Source organism: Pristis pectinata, chromosome 12, assembly GCF_009764475.1.
Source record: "Pristis pectinata isolate sPriPec2 chromosome 12, sPriPec2.1.pri, whole genome shotgun sequence".
NCBI classification, from domain to species: domain Eukaryota; kingdom Metazoa; phylum Chordata; class Chondrichthyes; order Rhinopristiformes; family Pristidae; genus Pristis; species Pristis pectinata.
Genome location: NC_067416.1, coordinates 4,342,818 through 4,365,050, shown reverse-complemented (window position 1 = coordinate 4,365,050; position 22,233 = coordinate 4,342,818). Strand labels below are relative to the sequence as shown.

At 51.7% G+C, this 22,233-nt stretch overlaps 1 protein-coding gene across 4 annotated transcripts; it reads left to right on the top strand.

Moving 5' to 3' along the window:
- The first annotated feature begins 243 nt into the window (after positions 1 to 243).
- zdhhc16b (zinc finger DHHC-type palmitoyltransferase 16b) lies at positions 244 to 21,798 on the top strand. Of its 4 annotated transcripts, XM_052027365.1 has the most exons (12): positions 276 to 320; positions 6,143 to 6,564; positions 10,011 to 10,162; positions 10,937 to 11,245; positions 12,800 to 12,994; positions 13,511 to 13,599; positions 15,118 to 15,146; positions 15,580 to 15,713; positions 17,790 to 17,869; positions 18,141 to 18,264; positions 19,748 to 19,818; positions 19,974 to 21,798. In XM_052027365.1, exons 4-12 carry the CDS (start codon positions 11,009 to 11,011, stop codon positions 20,083 to 20,085), a joined length of 1,071 nt encoding a protein of 356 aa, XP_051883325.1. In that variant the 5' UTR covers positions 276 to 320; positions 6,143 to 6,564; positions 10,011 to 10,162; positions 10,937 to 11,008; the 3' UTR covers positions 20,086 to 21,798. The 4 variants fall into 4 exon arrangements, with proteins under 4 accessions (XP_051883324.1, XP_051883325.1, XP_051883328.1 ...); XM_052027364.1 differs by lacking the exon at positions 6,143 to 6,564 and having other exon boundaries at positions 244 to 320; XM_052027368.1 differs by lacking the exons at positions 276 to 320; positions 6,143 to 6,564 and adding an exon at positions 7,290 to 7,375.
- The last annotated feature ends 435 nt before the right edge of the window (positions 21,799 to 22,233 follow it).

The window sequence follows — 22,233 nt, the reverse complement described above, 5'->3', positions numbered from 1 at the left end:
CCGACAATAGGTGATTAACAGGAGCCCGGTGCTGCCGCCTCAATACTGCTGCCTTTGTGGACACGCGAATCGAGTATTCCTCCCAGCGATTCCTCATGCCTTGCAGTATGAATGGGAGAAAAGCATGATGGGACCTGTAGTTCCAGGTCGGGTGAGAACGCCGCAGGTTTCCGTCCGCTGACATCACCCGAACTACAGCTCCCAGAGTGCGCCGGGGCGGGCTGCGGCGTGGCGGGGCGGTCGCGCAGGCGCAGTTGGGGCGCCCGGTCTTTGTTGCTTCAGCTGGGCTGATGTGAGGCGGGAGGCGTCGGCGGGAGCAGGTGTGTGGCGGCGGCCGGTCCCCCCCCTCCCCCCTCCCCCCTCCCCCCTCCTCCCCCCCTCCCCCCTCCTCCCCCCCTCCCCCCCTCCCCTCCCCCTCCCCTCCCCTCTCCCCCTCCCCTCCCCCTTCCTCCCCCCCTCCCCTCCCCCCTCCCCTCCCCCCTCCTCCCCCCCTCCCCCCTCCCCTCCCCCCCTCCCCTCCCCCCTCCCCTCCCCCCTCCCCTCCTCCCCCCTCTCCCCCCTCCCCCCTCCTCCCCCCCTCCCCCCTCCCCTCCCCCTCCCCCCCTCCCCTCCCCCCCTCCCCTCTCCCCCTCCCCTCCCCCTTCCTCTCCCCCCTCCCCTCCCCCCTCCCCTCCCCCCTCCCCCCTCCCCTCCCCCCTCCCCCCTCCCCTCCTCCCCCCTCTCCCCTCCCCCCTCTCCCCTCCCCTTCCCCCTCTCCCCTCCCCTTCCCCCTCCCCTTCCCCATCCCCTTCCCCATCCTCTCCCCTCCCCCCTCTCCCCTCCCCCCTCCCCTCTCCCCTCCCCCCTCTCCTCTCCCCTCCCCCCTCTCCTCTCCCCTCCCCTCCCCCCTCTCCTCTCCCCCCTCCCCTCCCCCCCTCCCCTCCCCCCCTCCTCTCCCCTCCCCCCTCCCCCCCTCCCCCCTCCCCCCCTCCCCTCCTCCCCCCCTCCCCCCTCCCCCCCTCCCCTCCTCCCCCCTCTCCCCTCTCCCCTCCCCCCTCTCCCCTCCCCTTCCCCATCCCCTTCCCCATCCTCCCCCCTCTCCCCTCCCCCCTCCCCCCTCCCCCTCCCCCCCCTCCCCCTCCCCCCCTTCCCCCCCCTCCCCCTCCCCCCCTCCCCCCTCCCCCCCCTCCCCCTCCCCCCCCTCCCCCCCCTCCCCCCTCCCCCCCCCTCCCCCCCTTCCCCCCCCTCCCCCCTCCCCCCCTTCCCCCCCCTCCCCCCTCCCCCCCCTCCCCCCCCTCCCCCCTCCCCCCCCTCCCCCCCCTCCCCCTCCCCCCTCCCCCCCTCCCCCTCCCCCCTCCCCCCCCTCCCCCTCCCCCCTCCCCCCCCCTCCCCCCCCTCCCCCTCCCCCCTCCCCCCCCTCCCCCTCCCCTTCCCCATCCTCCCCTCTCCCCTTCCCCATCCTCCCCTCTCCTCTCCCCCTCCCCCTCCCCTTCCCCCTCCCCCTCCCCTTCCCCCTCCCCCTCCCCTTCCCCCTCCCCCTCCCCTTCCCCCTCCCCTTCCCCCTCCCCCTCCCCTTCCCCCTCCCCTTCCCCCTCCCCTTCCCCCTCCCCTTCCCCTTCCCCGTCCCCTTCCCCCTCCCCCTCCCCTTCCCCTTCCCCCTCCCCTTCCCCATCCTCTCCTCCCCCCTCCCCCCTCCCCTCCCCTCCCCCCTCCCCTCCCCTCCCCCTCCCCTCCCCTCCCCTCCCCTCCCCTTCCCCCTCCCCTCCCCTCCCCTTCCCCCTCCCCTCCCCTTCCCCCTCCCCTCCCCTTCCCCCTCTCCCTCCCCTTCCCCCTCTCCCTCCCCTTCCCCCTCTCCCTCCCCTCATGCCCATCCTCCGCCCCTTCCCTCCACCCTCCCTCCCTCCCCATCCTCCTCCCTCTACCCCTTCCCTGCACCCTCCCTCACCCCATCCTCCCTCACCCCATCCTCCCTTTGCCCCTCTCCCCCTCTCCGGCCTGCATCCCCACCCCATTGTCACCCTCCCTCCCCCCTCCTACTCTCTGTCTGCCCATTCTCCTTCTGATCCCCTCCCCCTATCCTCCCCACCCCTGTCATCCTCCCCCGTCATTCCCCCCCCACCCCCATCCCCCTCCCCTGTATTTGTTAAGGCAAGGACTGATTAAGAATAGTCAGCATGGCTATGTGGGAACTTGTGTCTCACGAATGAGATTTTTTGAAGATACGACCAAGAGGATCGATGAGGGCAGGGTAGTGGATGTTGTCTACATGGACTTCAGTGAGGCCTTTGCATATTAGGCTGGTCCGGAAGGTGAGATCACAAGGGATCCAGAGTGAGCTAGCCAACTGGATTCAAAATGAGCTTGGTGGTTGGAGTCAGAGAGGGTGCAGGAGGGGGCAGTTGGAGCGCCCTGGCCTTGTTGCTTCAGCTGGGCTTGACGTGAGGTGGCGGCAGCTGGTAGGGGGTGACCACAGGGAGGTCATCAGACCACTGGTGAGAGTAAATGTGGTGGCAGCCAGGTGTGAGATTATACCGCGGCTTCTCTCTCCCCATCGACCCAACCCCTGGAGGGTTGTTTTTCAGGCTGGAGGACTGTGACCAACTGTGCGATCAGGAGTTGGTTCTGGGTCCAATGTTGTTTGTCATATTATTGATTTGGTTGAGAATGCAGATGGCATGGTTGGTAAGTTTGCAAAATTAGTGGTATAGTGGACAGTGTAGAAGGTTATCTACGATTAGAGCAGAATATAGATCATCTGGCAAAGTGGGCCAAGTTATGGGATTTATCTTGGACAAGTGTAAATGTTGCATTTTGGCAAACTAAACCTGGGCAGGGCTTGCACAGTAAATGGCAGGGCCCAGGAGGGCACTGTAGAACTGAGAGACCTAGGAGTACAAGTTCATAATTCCCTGAAAGTGGTGACAGACAGGGTGGTGGTGAAGGCGTTTGGCGTGCTTGCCTTCATCTGTCAAGGCATTGAGTACAAGAGTTGGGATGTCGTGTTACAACTGTACAAGATGTTAGTGAGGCCACACTTGGAGCACTGTCTGCTGTTCTGGCCACTTACCGATAGGAAGGATGTACTTAAGTTGAAGTGGGTGCAGAAAAGATTCTCAAGGATGTTACTGGGACTGGAGAGCTTAAGGAGAGACCAGATAGGCTGGGGCTTTTTTCCCTGGAGTGTTGGAGGCTGAGGGGTGACATAGAAGTTTGTAAAATCATGAGGGGCACAGATAAAGTGGATGGTCACAGTCATTTCCCCAGGTAGGTGAGTCTGAAACTAGAGGGTGTGGGTTTAAGGTGTGAGGTGGAAGATTTAAAAGGGACTTGAGGAGGAACCTTTTCACACAGGGTGGTGGGTATGTGGAATTAGCTGCCTGGTGAAATGGTAGAGGCGGGTACAATCACAACGTTTAAGTAACATTTGGACAGGTACATGGATAGGAAGGTTTTAGAGGGATATGTGCCAAATGGGACTAACTTGTCAGCATGCATGAGTTGGGCCTGTTCCTGTGCTGTATAACTCTTATGACTATTCCCTCTCATCCAGTCATCATCTTGTCCACCTCTGTCAAGTTTTCTCGATCTTCTTTGCTCTGAGCTTCAGTCTTAACACTGCAGCTGAAATCTCTCATCCCTGGACTCGCTCCAGGGTTTGCCATCTGCCTCCTCTCTGGGACCTTTACGTAGTCCATAAAGTGTACTGACCAGAAATGGCTCCAGTTGTTTCTCTGTATGATTGGGCCAATTGGCAAGTTTGTGGACAACACAGAAGTTGGAGGAGTTGCAGATAGTGAGGAAGGATACAGCAGGATATAGATGGGTTGGAAATTTGGGCAGAGAAATGGCAGATGGAGTTTAATCTGGACGTGGGGTGTTGCAGTTTAGATAAGATATATTTATTAGTCACATGTACACATATACATCGAAACACACAGTGAAATGCATCTTTTGCGTAGAATGCTCTGGGGGCAGCCCACAAGTGTCACCACGCTTCTGGCGCCAACATAGCATGCCCACAACTTACTAACCTGTACATCTTTGGAATGTGGGAGGAAGCCAGAGCACCCGGAGGAAACGCACGCAGACACGGGGAGAACGTACAAACTCCTTACAGACATTGGCCGGAATTGAACCTGGGTCGCTGTAATAGCGTTACGCTAACCGTGACACTACCGTGCCTGCCCTAGGAGGTTAAATGTAAGAGGAAAGTATGCGGTAAATGGCAGAACCCTTCAGAGCACTGAGATACAGAGGGATCTTGGGATGCATCCATAGCTCTCTGAAAGCGGCAGTGCAAGTGGATAGGTTCATAAAGAAGGCATACGGCATGCTTGGCTCTATCGGTTGGGACAATGAGTAGAAATGCTGGGAAGTCAAGTTGCAGCTGTGTAAGACTTTGGTCAGGCCATATTTGGAGTATTGTGTGCCTTTCCAGTCGGCCCATTGCAGGAAGACTGTGGAGGCTTTGGACAAGGTGCAGAAGTTCAGCAGGATGTTCCCTGGATTGGAGAGTATTAGCTGTAAGGAGAGGTTGAACAGACTTGGGTTGTTTTCTCTGGAGCATTGGAGGCTGAGGGGAGACCTGATGGAAGTATGTAAAATTATAAGAGGTATAGATAGGGTAGACAGTCAGTCTTTTTCCCCAGAGTAGAAATATCAAATACTAGAGGGCGTAGCATAAAGGTGAAAGGGGTGAAAGTGTAAAGGAGAGGGTGGTGGGTGCCTGAAATGTGCTGCCGGGGAGGTGGTGGAGGCAGACATGACATCAACATCTAAGAGTCATTTAGTCAGACACATGAACAGGGAATGGAGGGATTCAGACCATGTTCGGGCACGTTAAGGGTTTAGAGTAGGAGATTGGGGTTTCTGTTCATGGTTTTCCAAGAAGGATTCACGTTGTGATTGAAGACAAATGGTCTCCGCTTCCAAGTCGAAAAGTTCCCTTTGATTCGTGAATTAACGAGTTTTGCGACAATCCGGTAGTTTCATGATTACTGTTATCAGCACAAGCTTGTTTTTTATTAATTAAATTCCAGCAGATTTAATTACTTGAATTTAATATCTTTGGATCAGGGTCCAGTAACACAACCATAGTGTTTCATTTCCACGGCAGAAGCTTCATTCTCCATCTGGTTTCATTCCCTCTGTTATTGTCAATACAAAGATTTACCATTTATTTTACTGTCTCAGGAGATTAGGCTGAATGAGATGTTTGGATTCAGTCTTAGTGCTTCTCAAAATTAAATGTGATGCTGAGTTAAGCGGGTTTTAACCTCTGCTTCAAAACTCAGAGAATGATCAGTTGGGACGGAACAGGTAACTGTTCAGACCATCATGATTATGTTGGATCTTTTGTATATTTCTCCAACTAATACCACCGCACCACTCTTTCCCCTCGTCCTGAATTTTTTCCCCTTCAATTTTTTAAAATCTCATTTACTTTTGAAAGTTCCAGTTGAATCTGCCTTCACTTCCCTTACAGGCAACGCATTAATTAGTAATTGGTTTATTATTATCACATGTACCAAGGTACAATGAAAAACTTTGTTTTGCATGCCGACCAGACAGATCATGTCACCACATCAGTACGTCAAGGTAGACAGGGAAAAGCAATAACAGAATGCAGAATAAAGTGTTACAGTTACAGAGAAAATGCAGTGCAGGCAGACAATAAGATGCAAGGCCATAACAAGGTAGATTGTGAGGTCAAGAGTCCACCTTATCGTACAAGAGGTCTGTTCAATAACAGTTTTATAACAGCGGGATAGAAGCTGTCCTTGAGCCTGGTGGTACGTGCTTTCAGGCTTTTGTACCTCCTGTCTGATAGGAGCGGTGAGAAGAGAGAAAGTCCGGGGTGGGTGGGGTCTTTGATTACGTTGGTTGCATTTCCAAGGCAGTGAGGTGTAGACAGAGTCCGTGGAGGGGAGGCTGGTTTCCGTGATGTGCTGAGCTGTGTCCACAACTCTCTGCAGTTTCTTGCCGTCACGGACAGAGCAGTGCCGTACTAAGCCGTGAAGCATCCGAATAGGATGCTTCCTGTGGTACATCTGTAAAAATTGGTGGGTCAGTGGGGACGTGCCAAATTTCTTAGCCTTCTGACGAAGTAGAGGCGCTGGTGTGCTTTCTTGGCCATGGTGTCTGTCATTCAACTGTTTTTCAGATGAAGAGGCTCCGTCAGTCAGACGCCGATTCCATGGCAGCGTTTTGAGGAACTGTAGAGGTCCCCGTGGTGACCTGTTCCTTGACCAAAGGGGCCTGGAGATGGATATCAAGATCGCCGTCTCATTGTGGGATCTTGCTGTGTCTAATCTAGCTGCCACATTTCCAACAGCAACGGCTACACTTGAGGGTTTTGTTGGCTGTAAAATGCTTTGGGATGTCGAGAGGCTGTGGAAGGTGGTACAAAAATGTATGCGTTTAACCATAAAGGACAATAGGGTCAATTCTGTCTCCGCACACAGCCGGGCTCACTGGAGAGTGATTGATACTGAGACCGTGGGATGGTCTATTTCCCCTCTGCGTTTGAAGAGGTGACTGGGGAAATTTAAAGCAAAAACAGAAAATGCTGGAAACACTCGGCAGGTGGGTAGGGAAGGGGAACGGGCAGGGAAGAGGAGCCAAGGCTGAAATCAGATCGGCCATGATCTTAGTAAACAGCAGGATAGCTTGAACATAGAACAGTACAGCACAGGAACAGGCCCTTCGGCCCACGATGTTGTGCCAAACTAATTAAACTAGTAGTTAAATGCCTAACTAAATTAATCCCTTCTGAAGGTTTGAAGGAATCTCGAGCCAATTACTACTTCTGCTCTTGTGGAACAGAGCTACCTGCTCCACAGGGCCAGTGTTAGGGGAAGGAAGGGCCATAGATATTGTGAATTAATGTGGTGTATACAATTCACCAAGCAGCCTGTTGTGCCTTTTAATCAGGTCGTGGCTGGTTAGCACCCATCCTCCTGCCTTCGATCTCAATCCCCTGGCTCCCCCATAAAGCTGTGGCCACCTTGGCCTTTTCACTCGGCATCTCCCACCATCCTTTCGAGGGGAAGTTCCAGCTTTTCACGCACTGTTTGGGCAGCAATGCTCACGCACAAAGGCCCCACTGTCCGGTGTCCACATGTAGTCGAAGGCTGGCAGTCGAACTCAAACCTCCATCAGCTCTCTCACACTCTGATCTTAGTGCAGGGAACCCCTGGTGAACTCTCTCCTCCAAATGAGGGCACCAACAGGGTGATTAACTCACTGAACCAGTCATTAGAAATCCTGCTGCAGGGTTTCGACCTGAACGGCGACAATTCCTTTCCTCCCACAGATGCTGCTCGACCCGCTGAGTTCCTCCAGCAGATCGTTTGTTGATCTAGAAATCTGGATTGAAATCCCAGAAAAATTCCAAGTCAGTTTGCTTGCTTTTCATTCAAGTATATTTTGAAGATTGTAAGAACTCTTTCCATGTTCTCCTTTGGGGAAGGATCTGTCTTGCTCTTGCCCTGTCTGGTCTAAGTGTGACTCCAAAGCCGCAGCAACATGTCGTCTTTTAATTGCTGCTGAGCAACCGATTCAGCAGACGTTGGAGGGAATTCTCCTGGGCTGCAGTAGCTGTTTGAGACGCTGAGACTCGGTTTAATCTAGTACTAGAAAAGCAGAGTTGTAGAAGTTACTGTGATCAGTTGCTGGCCTCCTGGATTGCATTAGAGCCAGAGAGTCATACAGAACAGAAACAGGCCCTTCGGCCCAACTGGTCCATGCCGACCAAGATTGCCATTTGCCTTTGTTTGACCCATATCCCTCTGAACCTTTCCAATCCAGGTACCTGCCTCAACCACTTCCTCTGGCAGCTCATTCCATATACTGCGTGAAAAAGTTGTCCCTTGAGTCCCTTTTAAATCTTTCACCTCACACCTTAAACCCATACCCTCTAGTTTTTCGTTCCCCTTCCTTGGGAAAAAGACTGTGCGCATTCACTCTATCTACGCCCCTCGTAATTTTATACACCTCTATAAGATCACCCCTCGGTCTCCTACGCTCCAGTAAAACAAGTCCCAGCCTGCCCAACCCCTCTCCATAACACAGTCCAAACTGGGTGACTATTTTGGGAATCATTGCTTGATGCTTCACTGTGTTGGGCCAGTTGATTAGGAAGCACTCATTTCTAAAATAGTTTTGATTATTTGTGTTTTCAATCCACTTCAGTTCTATTTTTAAAATTGTTTTAAGTTTTTTCACTTCTCTGAGAAATATGCAACACTTAATTACCCCTGGCGGCTCTAATGGGAATCGCAGCTCAGCCCTGAATCTGCCCTCTATGAATGGCTTTGGTGGATATGGCAGGGGCAGAGCCCCAGCAGTACTCCACCAAACATCTGCCACCACTGACCCCGCCTGGTACAAGGTTCAGAGGCACTCTGCATCTGGATCAGGCGCGCAGAGAGCAACGGGTGACAGAAACAGGACAGACCACTCGGTATCAAACGTAGTTGGTTCCAGATGGATTTATCCGTCCACCTCACACACCATCCTGACTTGGAAACCTATCGCCGGTCCTTCACCCTTTCTGGATCTAAATCCTGGAGCTCCCTCCCCATCCACACTGTGGCAACATCTTCAGCAGAAGTGGTTCAAAACATAACAACTGCTGAGGTCAATTAGGGCTGGGTAATAAGTGCTTTGACAGTAACACTGATTTCCCCTGAGTGGTTTAGTATGATGACCAATGAAGGTTTCATGTCAAATCAGCAAAGCAAACCAAGCCTCATTGCAGCTAGCTCCCACACCATTGGGAGCGGAGATCACAGGAGACTCACCCTTTGACGAATGTTGGTCACCTTAATGGGGGTCTGGGAAACCTGATCTTCATGAAACTTTGATGAATTCCCTTTATTTTCCCCCCCCAGAGGAATAAAGTTTCCATCACTGCAGTGGGTTAATTAACAATAGAGAGAGAAATCCTTGTGGCCCACGCTGGTGTTAATGCTTCACGCGTGTCCTTTCCTCTTCTCTGTCATACACACGTCAGGTGCTGCTTTCCTGCAGAACAGCTGCAGCTCTGGTACCTGTGAGTGAAGGATCTCCAGCTTTGTGTCTCTGGAACTGAACTTCAATGTGCTCCAGAATGGCAGTGGGAGCAGACACGTGTGCTTGTTTCTCTGAAGCCAACCCTGTACGTTCGATTTGTACAATGCTGATAAAAATCTGGCCTTGAGTCAGTGGCTTAGGTTTCACTATGAATTAAATAAGTAATTAGTCTTTATTACTTTGACTTTAATAATTAACAGATTAAGTTTAACTGATCTTCTCAAGGTGTAACTGGCTCGGGGTATAAGATCTCTCGGTTTCAGAGCTTTTCCTCAGAAGGCAGTGGGCAGTTTGTCCCTGAGCTCTAATCCCCACTGCCACCTCTTCCGAAGACTGATTTCAGAACTCCAAGGGTCTCCAAATCGGAGGCGAGTCGGTGGGTTTGAGTGTGTCCAGCTCTGACTGGGTATCTGGTGACTTGTGTCGGGACGAGCCCCGTCGGAGAGTCCGACACCCAGACGGGAAGCCGAGGTCGAGTGGTGGGTGACTCCAGGCTGGGGTTTCAGAAGCCACTGGCAGGGAGGTGTGTGTGGCAGGGGAGTCTCGGCGAGGGGAGTGAAAGTAAGCTGAGGATTTACATTGGTGCACGCTGCAGAGGGCACGGGGTGTCCATTGGTTCCTGTTAGTGCTCACGGGGAGGGAAGACTGCCTGTATGAGTGTGTGTGCGCGCCAATAATGAGTGGTGATTGCATGTCATCACGGGCAGGCAGAAAGGGACTGTGCTTGGGGGATTGTGTGTACCACACACATTGAAGGCAGTTGCGATTGTCTCCTGTTGTGATGCCTCTGTGGTTGAATTGCCTCCTGAGAAAGCCTTGCCGCCCTGGCTGGGAATGGGGCTAATTCCTCTGCCTTTAACCTGTGTCCACCCTCTGAGTTTAACCAAACTCTGCATCTGTCTGCCTGGTGTGAACGCTGACGGGAATAACTAAGTTAAGAACTCTTCTTGTTGCAGACGCCTCACTTGGCATTACCAGGACTGACAGGCTGGTTCTCCGATACTCAGGAGGGGGGTGCAGTGTTGCTACCAAGAAATGCCAGGCTACTCTGGCCCCTTGTCACTATCAGTGGAGTCACCACGTGGTACGATCTACAGAGCACCTAACAGTAAGTGAATTCGCTGCAGCTGTATAAAACGTTGGTTAGGCTGCACTTGGAGTATTGTGTGCATTTCTGGCTGCCTCATTACGGGAAGGATGCAGAGGCTTTGGAGAGGGTACAGAAGAGGTTCACCAGGATGATGCCTGGATTAGAGGGTATGAGCGAAAAGGAGAGGTTGGACAAACTTGGAGACACAAGAGACTGCAGATGCTGGAATCTGGAGCAACATTCATGAAACATCAACTGTCCATTTCCCTCCACAGATGCTGCCTGACCTGCTGAGTTCCTCCAGCATCTTGTGTTGGACAAACTTGGGTTGCTTTCTCTGGAGTGTCAGAGGCTGAGGGGAGACCTGATAGAAGTTTATAAAATTATGAGAGGCATAGATAGGGTAGATATTCAGAATCTTTTTCCCAGAGTAGAAGTGTTAAATACTAGAGGGCCTAGCTTTAAGGTGAGAGGGGGAAAGCTTAATGGAGAAATTTTTTACACAGAGAGTGGCCTGGAACGGGCTGCCAGGGGAGGTGGTGGAAGCAGATACAACAGTGACGTTTAAGAGGCTGTGAGACAGACACATGAATATGCAGGGAATGGAGGATATGGATCATGTGCAGGCAGAAGGGATTTAGTTTAATTCGGCATTGTGTTCAGCACAGACATTGTGGGCTGAAGGGCCTGTTCCTGTGCTGTACTGTTCCATGTCCTACGCTTGGACTGGACTGGATGTTGAACTGATTTTCACGTATGTATCTAACTTTGACTTCTGATCTTTGTTTGAAGTGAGGAGCCCGACCCAGAGGGGCGACCTGTGATGTGCGGAGCGCCCTGCTCACCGGCACGCCCTGCCGTCCAATGAAGAAGCGACCGCGCTGTGTCTGTGCCACGATGCGTCTGCTCCTGAGGTGCTTCCGCCTGGGCCGCAGGCGGCGAGCCAGGTTCCTCCGGCACGCCGGCACCTACTGGAGCTACAGCAAGCTGTGCGCCAGCTCCCTGATCTACAACTCCTTCACCAACAGTGACGTGGTCCTCGACTCCCTGTTCGAACCCATTTACTGGCTGGTGGACCACGTGACCCGGTGGTTTGGTATGGTGAGCACCACCTCTCTCTCCTTTCCTACCCTGTTGCAGGACCTGCATCTATTAGCCTCCGCTAACGGCCCTTGGGAAGGGGGGGAAGAGATGCCTCTTTGAAGGGATGAAAACCCATAAGTCCTTCTTCTGCAAAGTCAATGGCAGGATTCTGGGCAGTGTGGAGGAGCAGAGGGATCTGGGGGTCCATATCCACAGATCACTGAAAGTTGCCTCACAGGTGGATAGGGTAGTTAAGAAAGCGTATGGGATGTTAGCTTTCATAAGTCGAGGGATCAAGTTTAAGAGCCGCGAGGTAATGATGCAGCTCTATCAAACTCTGGTTAGACAACTCTTAGAGTACTGTGTCCAGTTCTGGTCGCCTCATTATAGGAAGGATGTGGAGGTGTTGGAAAGGGTGCAGAGGAGATTTACCAGGATGCTGCCTGGTTTGGAGAGTATGGATTATGAGGAGAAACTAAAGGAGCTAGGGCTTTACTCTTTGGAGAGAAGGAGTATGAGGGGAGACATGATAGAGGTGTACAAAATATTAAGAGGAATAGATAGAGTGGACAGCCAGCGCCTCTTCCCAGGGCACCAATGCTCCATACAAGAGGACATGGCTTTAAAGTAACGGGTGGGAAGTTCATCAGAAGGAGGTTTTTTACCCAGAGAGTGGTTGGGGCGTGGAATGCGCTGCCTGGGGTGGTGGTGGAGGCAGGTACATTGGTCAAATTCAAGAGATTACTAGATAAGCATTTGGAGGAATTTAAAATAGAGGGATATGTGGGAGGAAGGGGTTAGATAGTCTTAGGTGAGGTTTAAAGGTCAGCACAGCATTGTAGGCCGAAGGGCATGTATTGTGCTGCACTGTTCTATAAGACATGGGAGCAGAATTAGGCCATTCGGCCCATTGAGTCTGCTCTGCCATTCGATCATAGCTGATTTACTTTTCCCTCTCAACCCCCTTCTCCTGCCTTCTCCCCGTAACCTTTGACAGCCTTACTGGTCAAGAACCCTATCAGAGTCCTCCTGGCGCTGTTGGGGAGGGAATCCCGCTGACGGTGAAGGAACCATGATACGTTTCCAAGTCGGGATGGTGTGCGTGACGTGCAGGGGTTGGGGTCCCTGTTCACCTGCTGCCCTTGGCCCCCACCCCTCCACCAGTGGTGGGTTTGGGAGGTGCTGTCGGTGTGGCCTGGGCGAGTAACCACGGAGGAATTTGTCAACTCCACCCACGGCGGCCACCGTTAGAGGTAGATGAGTGTATCGGCTGGTGGATGGAGTGCCCGTCAGGAGGGCTGCCCTGCCTGGATCGTATCGAGCTTCAAGTATTCCAGCTGCACTCATCGAGACAGGTGGAGGGTGCTCCATTGCCCTCCTGACGTGTCCTGTAGCTGGGGGTTACAGACCTGCTCCCTGACACTCGACCTGCCTCTGACCTGCAATGAAGCTTCGTCTCAGGTGACCATCTAACCGTCTGCCCAGCCCCTGGAGGTGACGGGCGGACAGGAAGTCGTTCCACCTCACCCCTGCTCTCCTGATTCACCGCCCGTCTCCCCCTTCTCCCTCCAGGTCTTTGTGGTCCTGGTGATCACCTTGACCACCACCATCGTGTTGATTGTCTACATCTGTGTCCTGCCTGTCATCCTGAGCACCTACCCAGCAGGCTGGGTTGCCTGGCACCTCTGCTACGGACACTGGAACCTGATGCAGATAGTCTTTCACTACTACAAGGCGGTGCGGACTCTCCCTGGGCACCCGACTGAGGTACGTCCTCTCCGCTTCAAAGGCAAGGCCCCTGGGGCGTAGGCGGTGAGGACAACCCCTGGTGGAGGGAGGGAAGCTCAAGGCACGGCGGGGGAGGGAGGGGCGGTGGCTCGAGGCAAGGCCAGAGGGAGCTTTACTCTGTATCTAACCCGTGCTGCCCCTGCCCTGGGAGTATGTGATGGGACGGTGTAGAGGGAGCTTCACTCTGTATCTAACCCGTGCTGCCCCTGCCCTGGGAGTGTGTGATGGGACGGTGTAGAGGGAGCTTCACTCTGTATCTAACCCGTGCTGCCCCTGCCCTGGGAGTGTGTGATGGGACGGTGTAGAGGGAGCTTCACTCTGTATCTAACCCGTGCTGCCCCTGCCCTGGGAGTGTGTGATGGGACGGTGTAGAGGGAGCTTCACTCTGTATCTAACCCGTGCTGCCCCTGCCCTGGGAGTGTGTGGAGGGAATTTTACTGTTTCTGACTGACATTGTACCTGCACGTTTGAAACGGTTTCTCTTTGTTCTTGCAGGGTAAAAATGACATTCCAATGGTTTCCATCTGCAGGAAGTGTATTAATCCCAAGCCTCCTCGTACCCATCACTGCAGCATATGTAACCGGTGAGAGAGGTCCTGGGGCGAGGGGCAACTTCCCTGGGTGTGGTGGGAGGTGAAGGGACCACTGGGCCGTGTGTTTGTGTACGCGTGTACAACACAGCAGTGAGGCTGCGTGTGTGTGTATATGGGGCAGTCATAGGGCTGTGCGTGTGTGTGAATGCGGCAGATTGTGTGTGTGTATATTTGGGGCAGTGTGTGGGGGTGTAGGTGTTCACAATTTGAGAAGTGACCATGTGACTCCCAGCTGGTTACCCCAACACCTCCGCTGTACACAAGGCCTCTCGCCCAGTAACTTGCTGGCCACAAACCGGACAGGGTTTCAATCTTGCGCTGGACCTTCCTGGTCCCAATTGTTGGCTTTGTGTGGAAGAGCCGGTGACGTTCTCTTGTAGCAGATCGGTGGCGGGGAAGCTGACCAGGGTGTGTAAGGACAACATTTCCAATGGTGGGTGGGGGGGAAGATCAATGACCAGAGGAGACAAGTTTGAGGCCCAGAGGCAGAGGTGAGAGTTATGTGGTGAGGTATCGCGATCTGGAACATGCTGCCTGAAAGGGTGATGGGAACTGATTCAAAAGGAACAGTCCAAAGGGATTTGGATAAATTGAGAAAGGGGCAAGCATGGTAGTGTAGCGGTTAGCATAACGCTATTACAGCGCCAGCAACCCGGGTATAATTCCAGCCGCTGTCTGTAAGGAGTTTGTGCATTCTCTCCGTGTCTGCGTGGGTTTCCTCCCACATTCCAAAGACGTATGGGTTAGGAAGTTGTGGGCGTGCTATGTTAGCGCCGGAAGCGTGGCGACACTTGTGGCCCACCCCCAGAACACTCGACCGAAAAGGTGCATTTCACTGAGTGTTTCAATGTACGTGTGACTAATAAAGAAATCTTAAAACTGAGGAGCTTTGAGATGAGCAGGAAACAAGCCGAGGTGGAGGGGCCAGCAGCATCCTGCTGGTTGGTTGGATGGACGGTGCCCATTGCCATTTGTGGATCCCAATTTCGCTGCTGATCTGCTGGGAAGAGGGGGAATTTATCGGCCGTGTTTGTCCACATCCAGTTCCTGCTGGGAACCAGGAGCAGCGGGCAGGACTGGGGGTGGGCTGCCATCAGACTGGGGGGTTGGGGGGAGGGTGTTGACCACTGAGGTGTTGAGGGGGAGGTTGCTGGTTGGAGTTGAGGGGTGTGGATCAGCCAACAGGCTGCCTTCATCTCACCCGATGTGGACAAGGTAGCAGTGTGTGGATTGTGTACACTGCTATCCCTGAAATGCTCTCTTTGATGGGGTCAGTCTGGTCTCCCCGGTGGTGAGATGCCTCCTCGTTCACTGCCAGCGGACTGTCTCCCTGGTTTGCATCAGAGGGACTGGAGTCACAGAGCTGGACAGGGCAAGGACAGGAGGTCTCCTTCCCCACAGGACAGTGAGGAACCAGAGGGTGTTTACGGCCTGACAGTTTCAAGTTGATTGTACTGACACCGGACTTTTATTTCTACAACAGGCCTTAATTAGCACTCTCTTTTTCAGATGTATCTTGAAGATGGACCATCACTGTCGTATCCTTTATTTCATTGCCTCTTTGTACATGATTTTAATTCAGATCAAAAGAAGTTAGTTGGTCAAAATGATCAGTCTCGGGAAGCCAGACAACATTTACAGCACAGGTTAGATACAGAGTGAAGCTCCCTCTACGCTGTCCTGTCACACACTCCCAGGGCAGGGACGGTGCGCAGTTTAGATACAGAGTAAAGCTCCCTCTACACCGTCCCATCACACACGCCCAGGGCAGGGACTGCACGGGTTAGATACAGAGTGAAGCTCCCTCTACACTGTCCCGTCACACACTCCCAGGGCAGAGATGGTAATGCACAAGGCTGACCTTGGAAATACTTGTGCATCAGTGGAGCTGGTTTGGGGGGTGGGGGTTGGAATTGATGGGATCTGGGCATTGAGCTTTCTTCAGTATTGCCTCCTTGATTCGTGGCACAGCCTGGCTGAATAACTGCGTGGGTCACTTCAATCACCGGTACTTCTTCTCTTTCTGCCTGTTTATGACACTGGGCTGTGTCTACTGCAGCGTGAGCAGCAGGGAGCTGTTTGTGGATGCTTATCTCACCATCAACGTGAGTGAGTGGTCTGGGTACAGGCGATACATGTGAGTGATTCCTGTACTGGGATCTCCTGTAGGAGGGGTGTTCAGTACTGAAATGGGCTACTGGGCCCTGGTGATCCAGTCTTGACTTCTCCCACCTCTCCTCACCTTCCTCAGTCTGTGTTAAAGCTTCACTTTAAACGGGAGTCGAATTTTTCTTTTATCATTGTTTGGGATCTGGGTGTCGGTGACAAGGCCAGTGTTTATTGGAGTCATACAGCGTGGAAACAGGCCCTTTGGCCCAACTCACCCATGCTGACCATCTAAGCTTGTCCCACATTTGGCCGATATCCCTCTAAACCTCTCCTATCCATGTACCTGTCCAAATGTCTTAAGTGTTGTTATTGTACCTGCCTCGACTACTTTCTCTGGCAGCTCATTCCATATACTGACCACTCTGAATGAAAAAGTTTCCTATTAAATCTTTCCCCTCTCACCTTAAACCTATGTCCTCTAGTTCTTGATTCCCCAACCCTGGGAAAAAGAGGAAAAAAATATCACCCTATCTATGCCCCTTGTGATTTTATACACCTCTGTAAGATCACCCCTCATTCTCCTACACTCCAAGGAATAAAATCCTAGCCTGTCCAACCTCTCACTATAACCCTGTCCCAAGTCCATCCCCAATAGCCCCTTGAGAAGGTGGGGGTGAGGTGCTGCCTTGAACCGCTGCAGTCCCTCTGGTGAAGGTGCTCCCACAGTGCTGTTGGGGAGGGAGTTCCAGGGTTTGGACCAGGTAATGGTGAAGGACCAACAATGTTAGGATGAAACATCAAATTAATGTACCCGAGCATCTCAACTCAAGCTATTTATTTAACTTAGAAAATCATACTGACCTGGGTACCATAGTAATTTAATCCTGTAAGTGTGAAGTGATGTACTTTGAGAGGACTAGTAAGGATAGAATTATACACAATGAATGGTGGGGCCCAGTGAGTATTGAGGAAGAGAGTGAACTTGATGTAGAATCCAAAGACCCCAGAAGGAGGCAGCACAGGTAGATCAGGTGGTGAAGAAGACAGATGGGATATTTGGCCTCATTAGCCAAGACATCAAATATAAAAGAGCAGGGAAGTTGGAGGACAGAGTAAAGCTCCCTCAACACTGATGCACCATAACACATTGATCAGTCCACAGCTGGAGTCCTGTGTACAGTCTGCTCCCCACCCCACACGTGGTGGCCCTGGGGACGGTGCAGGGGAGATCTGCCGGGATGTTTGTTGCCTGAGGTGGAGCGTTTTCCCATGAGGAGAAACTGGATAGGCTGGGGTTGTTTTCCTTGCAGCAGAGGGGGGAGCCTGACAGAGGTCCATAGATAAGGTAGATTGTAGGGAACATTTTCTGCAGTAGGGTTGTCTAAAACTGAATGGCATAGGTTTAGGGTAAGAAATTTGAATGGGGTACGAGGAGGAATTTTTTCACCCAGAGGGTGGTTGGAATCTGGAACTTGATGCCCGAGGGGGTGGTGGAGGCAGAGACTCTGATTTAGTATCTAGTGACACACTTGAATTGCCAAGATATAGACGTCTATAGACCAAGTGCTGGTGAAAGGGATTAGTGCAGATGGGTAGTTGATGGTCGGTATGGATATAATGGGCCGAAGGGCCTGTTTCCATGCTCTAAGGACTGGGTCCAGCTTGACCTCAAGTATTTTATTAGAATGTACACCCAATCTGAAGCATAGTTGGGGACCTCCAAGGCTCGAGTTGGATGGCCTGGTTCCAATCTATTGAACCCTTCCAGACCCAGCAAGAAACCTTGACTCAGAGTTCTCTTCTGAACCATCGAAGAGTTGGAGAACTGTGGAAATGGTGATTTCCGCTCAGCGTTGGCCGTGCTCCCCGTTGTCATGTCTCTCCTCTTCCCTCCTTTCCTCTGTCCCCTCTTGCGCTCTCTCCAGTGTGTGGCGAGAAACCTGGAACTCGCGGTTTTGTTTGATTTGCCTCTGAACAAAGGAAATCCTTGGTAACAGGAGTCAGTTCGACGTACAGGTGAAGTGTGGGTTTCCTCGAATGCCCGATGATCGTCTTTTCCCTCTCTCTTGCAGATGGCCACTGCAGCTCCCACCATATCGTTCCGAGAAAGGGCTTTCCACAAGTGTATCATTTATCTGTGGGTCCTCTGCAGGTCAGTGGTCTCCTCTTGTTATTCCCCTCGCACACACCCACGGCAGGATCTTAGCTCAAAATTGCAGCTTTGAATAAGAAAGTTAACTGCACTCAAAAGTTGCAATGAGTGTGGGATGTTTCCAGAATCTGATTGGGCACCAGGTCAGTGTAAACGGCCAGTGCCTCCTTTGCCACCCCCCGTGTGTGCACGGTTAAAAGATTCTGGGTGTATGGGAAGGAGTGGGCTCCAATCTGTTGTGTTGTTAATGTGTCCCCGTCTCTCCCACCAGCTCAGTAGCCCTCGCCCTCAGTGGTCTCACCCTATGGCACACAGTCCTCATCCTCTGTGGGGAGACCAGCATCGAGAGGCACATCAACAAGAAAGAACGGCAGAGGCAGCAGCAGAAAGGACGGGTAGGTTGTCAGAGCAGGAACCGAGCCTGTGATGCATTAGCTGAGGTCTGGAGTTGTGTGGTCTGAGGGATCTGTGGTGACACCTTGTCTGTTGTGGCTCCTGGAGTGGTGAGAGGTGTCTATGTGAGTCACCTCACTTTGATTTCCAGTGGAGTGGATGTCTTGTTGGCCCCAACTTGTCAGCCAGAGATTTGGGGGGGGGGGGCTCAAGCGAGCTTATTCCAGGCCACTTGCTCTACCTCGCCATGATTCTGGATGGTCTGCTGTTGCTTTCTGTGGACATGTATGCTCCACACACATCTTTTAAGAAGAGCTCCCTAGAGCTCTGCCAATACCAGCGAGCGCGTCATCCTTGGTGGGGTTGGGCGGGGGAAGAGATTTCAACTGTACTCTCGGAGAAGGATCACTGTCCCAGTGGAGAGGTTGAGAGGCCTGGTCAGTTCCCTTGACTTGGCGGATTTGGCGAACTCTCCATCCCGACTCCAGCCCCTTCACCTGGAAGTTTAGAGAGGGTCCCGAATTGACCGTCTGTATGTTTCACAGGCATACGTCTCCTGTGCCTTGGTGGCCTCCATGCAGCCAGTGTTGTGCTCAGACCACCACCTGGTGAGGGTGGAACTTGTGTCAGGAGTATGCGAAGGGCTCGAGCAAGAGGTAGGGGTCCAAGATCGGCTCCTGGAGAGGAAGGTGTTCGGCTTGGAGTCCAGTCTGGGTCGAGCCTTCGAGGGCCTGGCCCTGTGACACATGTACAAAGAGAAGGGCGTGCTGAGGGATCGGCAGCTCGAGAGGTCCCGAGGTGTGGGTGTGAGGTCACAGGTCCAGATTCTACACCTCACCCTTCTACTCTCATGATGCTGGAGGAACTCAGCAGACCAGGCAGCATCCGTGAAGAAAAGCAGGTGGTCAACGTTTCGGGTCAAGACCCTTTTTCAAGACCTTCTCCATGGATGCTGCCTTGCCTGATGAGTTCCTCCAGCATCATAGTGTTTTTCATCTAGATTCCAGCATCTGCAGAATGTTTTGTGTCTCTGCACTAGGCTGTGGATTTGGTATTGGTTTACTATTGTCACTTGTACAGAGGTACAATGGAAAAACTTGTCTTGCAAACCGATCAGGGCTTTGTCCTCTCTTGGAGTTCTGCCAAAGGCAACTGTCTGCCCCTCTTCTGAGGATACGTCCCTGCCTGAGTGTCCCAGGAGAGGGAGCATGTGGTGTCCACTGGCTCTCTGAAGGCCTCCTGGGACTGGTGGGCACCACGGGCTGGAGTGTGTCCTAGATCTGAATTTTGTACATATTTTGATGGAAATGATATTTATAAGTATGTAAATCTCTTAAACAGGTCACAGAGCTATTCTCGCTGTATAGTCACAACCCGTGTCCACTGGTCACCCCGTTGACTGTTGTTACTACAATGGAAGCTGAGCTCTTGCTGTCTATGATACGTTTTATGCGGGATTTTTACGTTCTCCTCCTTTCTGAACAGGTTTTCCGAAATCCCTATCACGCAGGCAAACTGAACAACTTGAAAATGTTTCTCGGAATAGAAAAACAGAGGTAAAGTGTTTTAGAAATCCGTTAAAGTTGCAGACCATGGAGAGAGTACATCCCGAGGGAGGGTGGACATGGGCGATCAGCTATAATCACTCTGCTGTTTCCTTGCTTGGTGAAGAAGTGACAGTTGTACTCATGAGCATCCTCCTGTGTTTCAGCCACTGGATTACTCGTTTGCTGCTCCCTTCCTCTCACCTGCCTTATGGAGACGGCATGACATGGACACTGCCTGCAGCCTTCAGTGTTGACAAGACAATATTGGCGATTTGATGAGGGTACTAGAGCAGAGATCGTTGTTCTCAGCAGGAAGGGGATGTGAAATACAGGGACTGAGGACTTACCTGCCCATCCTGGCTGAGGAGAGTGAAGCAACTGTTGAACTTTGAAAACTATCCAGTGATTGGTCAGTGCTCCTTGCATTCAAAGGCAACAGTCACAAGCTCAATGAAGCAATAAAAGACCACAGTATTTGATCACTGCTTATGCTCACACCAGGAAGCTGTGCTTCACTGGTTGGGAGTTATCAGGGAGTATTTTTTTTTGTAAACTTAAGGGCGTTCAGGCAAAATGAGGCCCCATTTTATTGAAAAGCTGTAAACTCCCAACAGTAAAAAGCTGACTTCCTTCCCTGAGGTGCTGTGAAACGGATGCAGAAAAGTGAAATCTTGCTGGGACGAACTCCTGAGGGGTCCTGGGAATCGCTGGGTTTAAACAGGCTGCACCTCACCTTTGGGGAAGAAAAAAAAATCAATGGACCAAACCCATTATCGTTCATAGTGGTGGGGAGAGAAATCTATTTACATTTGGTTGAATTTGACTTAAGACCTTATTTATTTCAAATGGGAGAAATAATATACCACAGTGCGTGTGGCTACTAATTGTTTGCTTCCCAATTTTGTAGGTGAAGGCTTTCATTACACCTAGTAAATGGTAGGTGACTGACTGATGCGATCTTCACCCACCTCAACACAGCTCTGCCCCCAGACATCAGCAGGCTGAGAGTTCCTGCGTGTGTTGCGGGGGGGGGGGGGGGGGGTGCAACAGTTTGTAGGTATCGCCCGGCTGGAATTGGAAGAAGGGAGAATCATCTCCTTTATGATTGATTGATCTTTGGCTGTTGTTGAATTTATCGTTTAATGAATATTGCTGTAAACATTGTCATTTTGCCTCATTGGTGTGGTTGTTAGTTTTCTACAAGTGGTACTTTAAAGTTACTCTGTTGCTTTTTGAGTCCTTGGTAAGTTGTTCTTCCTTCCACCAAAGGGAGTGGGTATCTGTGCTTGACAGGGATTGAATTCAAGAGGCAACAACAGAGGCTGATTTTTTGCATTATCCTGTGGACAAGTACTCAGTTCCACAATGGACCATAAGCAATTGGAAGTGTGTGGATTAGACTACAAGGACTGGGGCCAGAGTACACTCCCATCTCCTCGGGGCACTGAGGTTTGTAGTTACCCAGCCCCTTAACCCTTCTGAACCAGGTACTCGAGCAGGGGTATAATTTGAAACTGGCCCTTGAGGTATGTTAGTCTACCACAAATGTACATCTCCATTTTTAAAGAATTGTATTTCTATATTGAGCTTGGGATAGCCCAGGTGCTTTCAGTCAACAAGGTACTCTGGGTTATTATTCACCCAGCCTGGTTGAGCTTTTACCTGCTTAAGGTGAGAATCCAGGCAGAAGCTGAATGCTGACTTACCTCCCAATAGCCTGAGTTAAATACCCTTCTTGGAACCATGTAGTACAAACCTCATACGTAATGTCTGGGATGAGTTGCAGGTACTGGGAAAACACAGAATTTCAATCCAGTGTTCGTTCTTAAATTTCCACTTTGGTCCAATTTTTACTGTAGTTCCAATACAGTCCTTGTGACTTCAGCCACTCACTGTACCTTCAACAATTGCAAAACTCCCACCTTTAAACACAGGTGAATCTAGGTGTACTGGAGCACAAGCTCTTACAAATAAAAGTTTTATCATTGATTTGTCCAGATGTTGTGTGATTATTTCCCTGCTTTGTTGGACAAGCTACACATAATGGTTGCAGCTAGTCCTCCTGTTTTGATGTGGAAAGTCACAAGAAGGATGTGGCAAACTTGAGAGATTTAAAAGTTGCCAGTTTACAAAGAGCATTCTCCCAGCCCATCTGCACAGCCTGTTCAGCTGTTAAGTCCCTTTAATGTCAGGCAGAAGTGCTTACTTAATGTATTACATTAAACTTGGTCTTCAACTGTTTCACAAATTTGCTCAAGTATGGAATGACAATTGAGGCACAACATCACCACTCAGTGGTGTAGTCTATACCTGGGCCAGTTGTTTGACAGGAGTCCTACCCACTAAACAGTTTGTGGGTCATGCCCCATTGCCAAAGACTAGAGATAAAACTTAAGTTGACACTGAGTCTTATACTGAGGATTA

What these genes read in the sequence shown, in the direction of transcription:
- zdhhc16b (XM_052027364.1), top strand. Translation starts at nt 11,009, where the DNA reads ATGAAGAAGCGACCGCGCTGTGTCTGTGCCACGATGCGTCTGCTCCTG. An exon ending in ATGCTTATCTCACCATCAAC is followed by an intron (nt 15,714 to 17,789) that starts GTGAGTGAGTGG and finishes TCTCTCTTGCAG; the next exon opens with ATGGCCACTGCAGCTCCCAC. An exon ending in TATCTGTGGGTCCTCTGCAG is followed by an intron (nt 17,870 to 18,140) that starts GTCAGTGGTCTC and finishes CTCTCCCACCAG; the next exon opens with CTCAGTAGCCCTCGCCCTCA.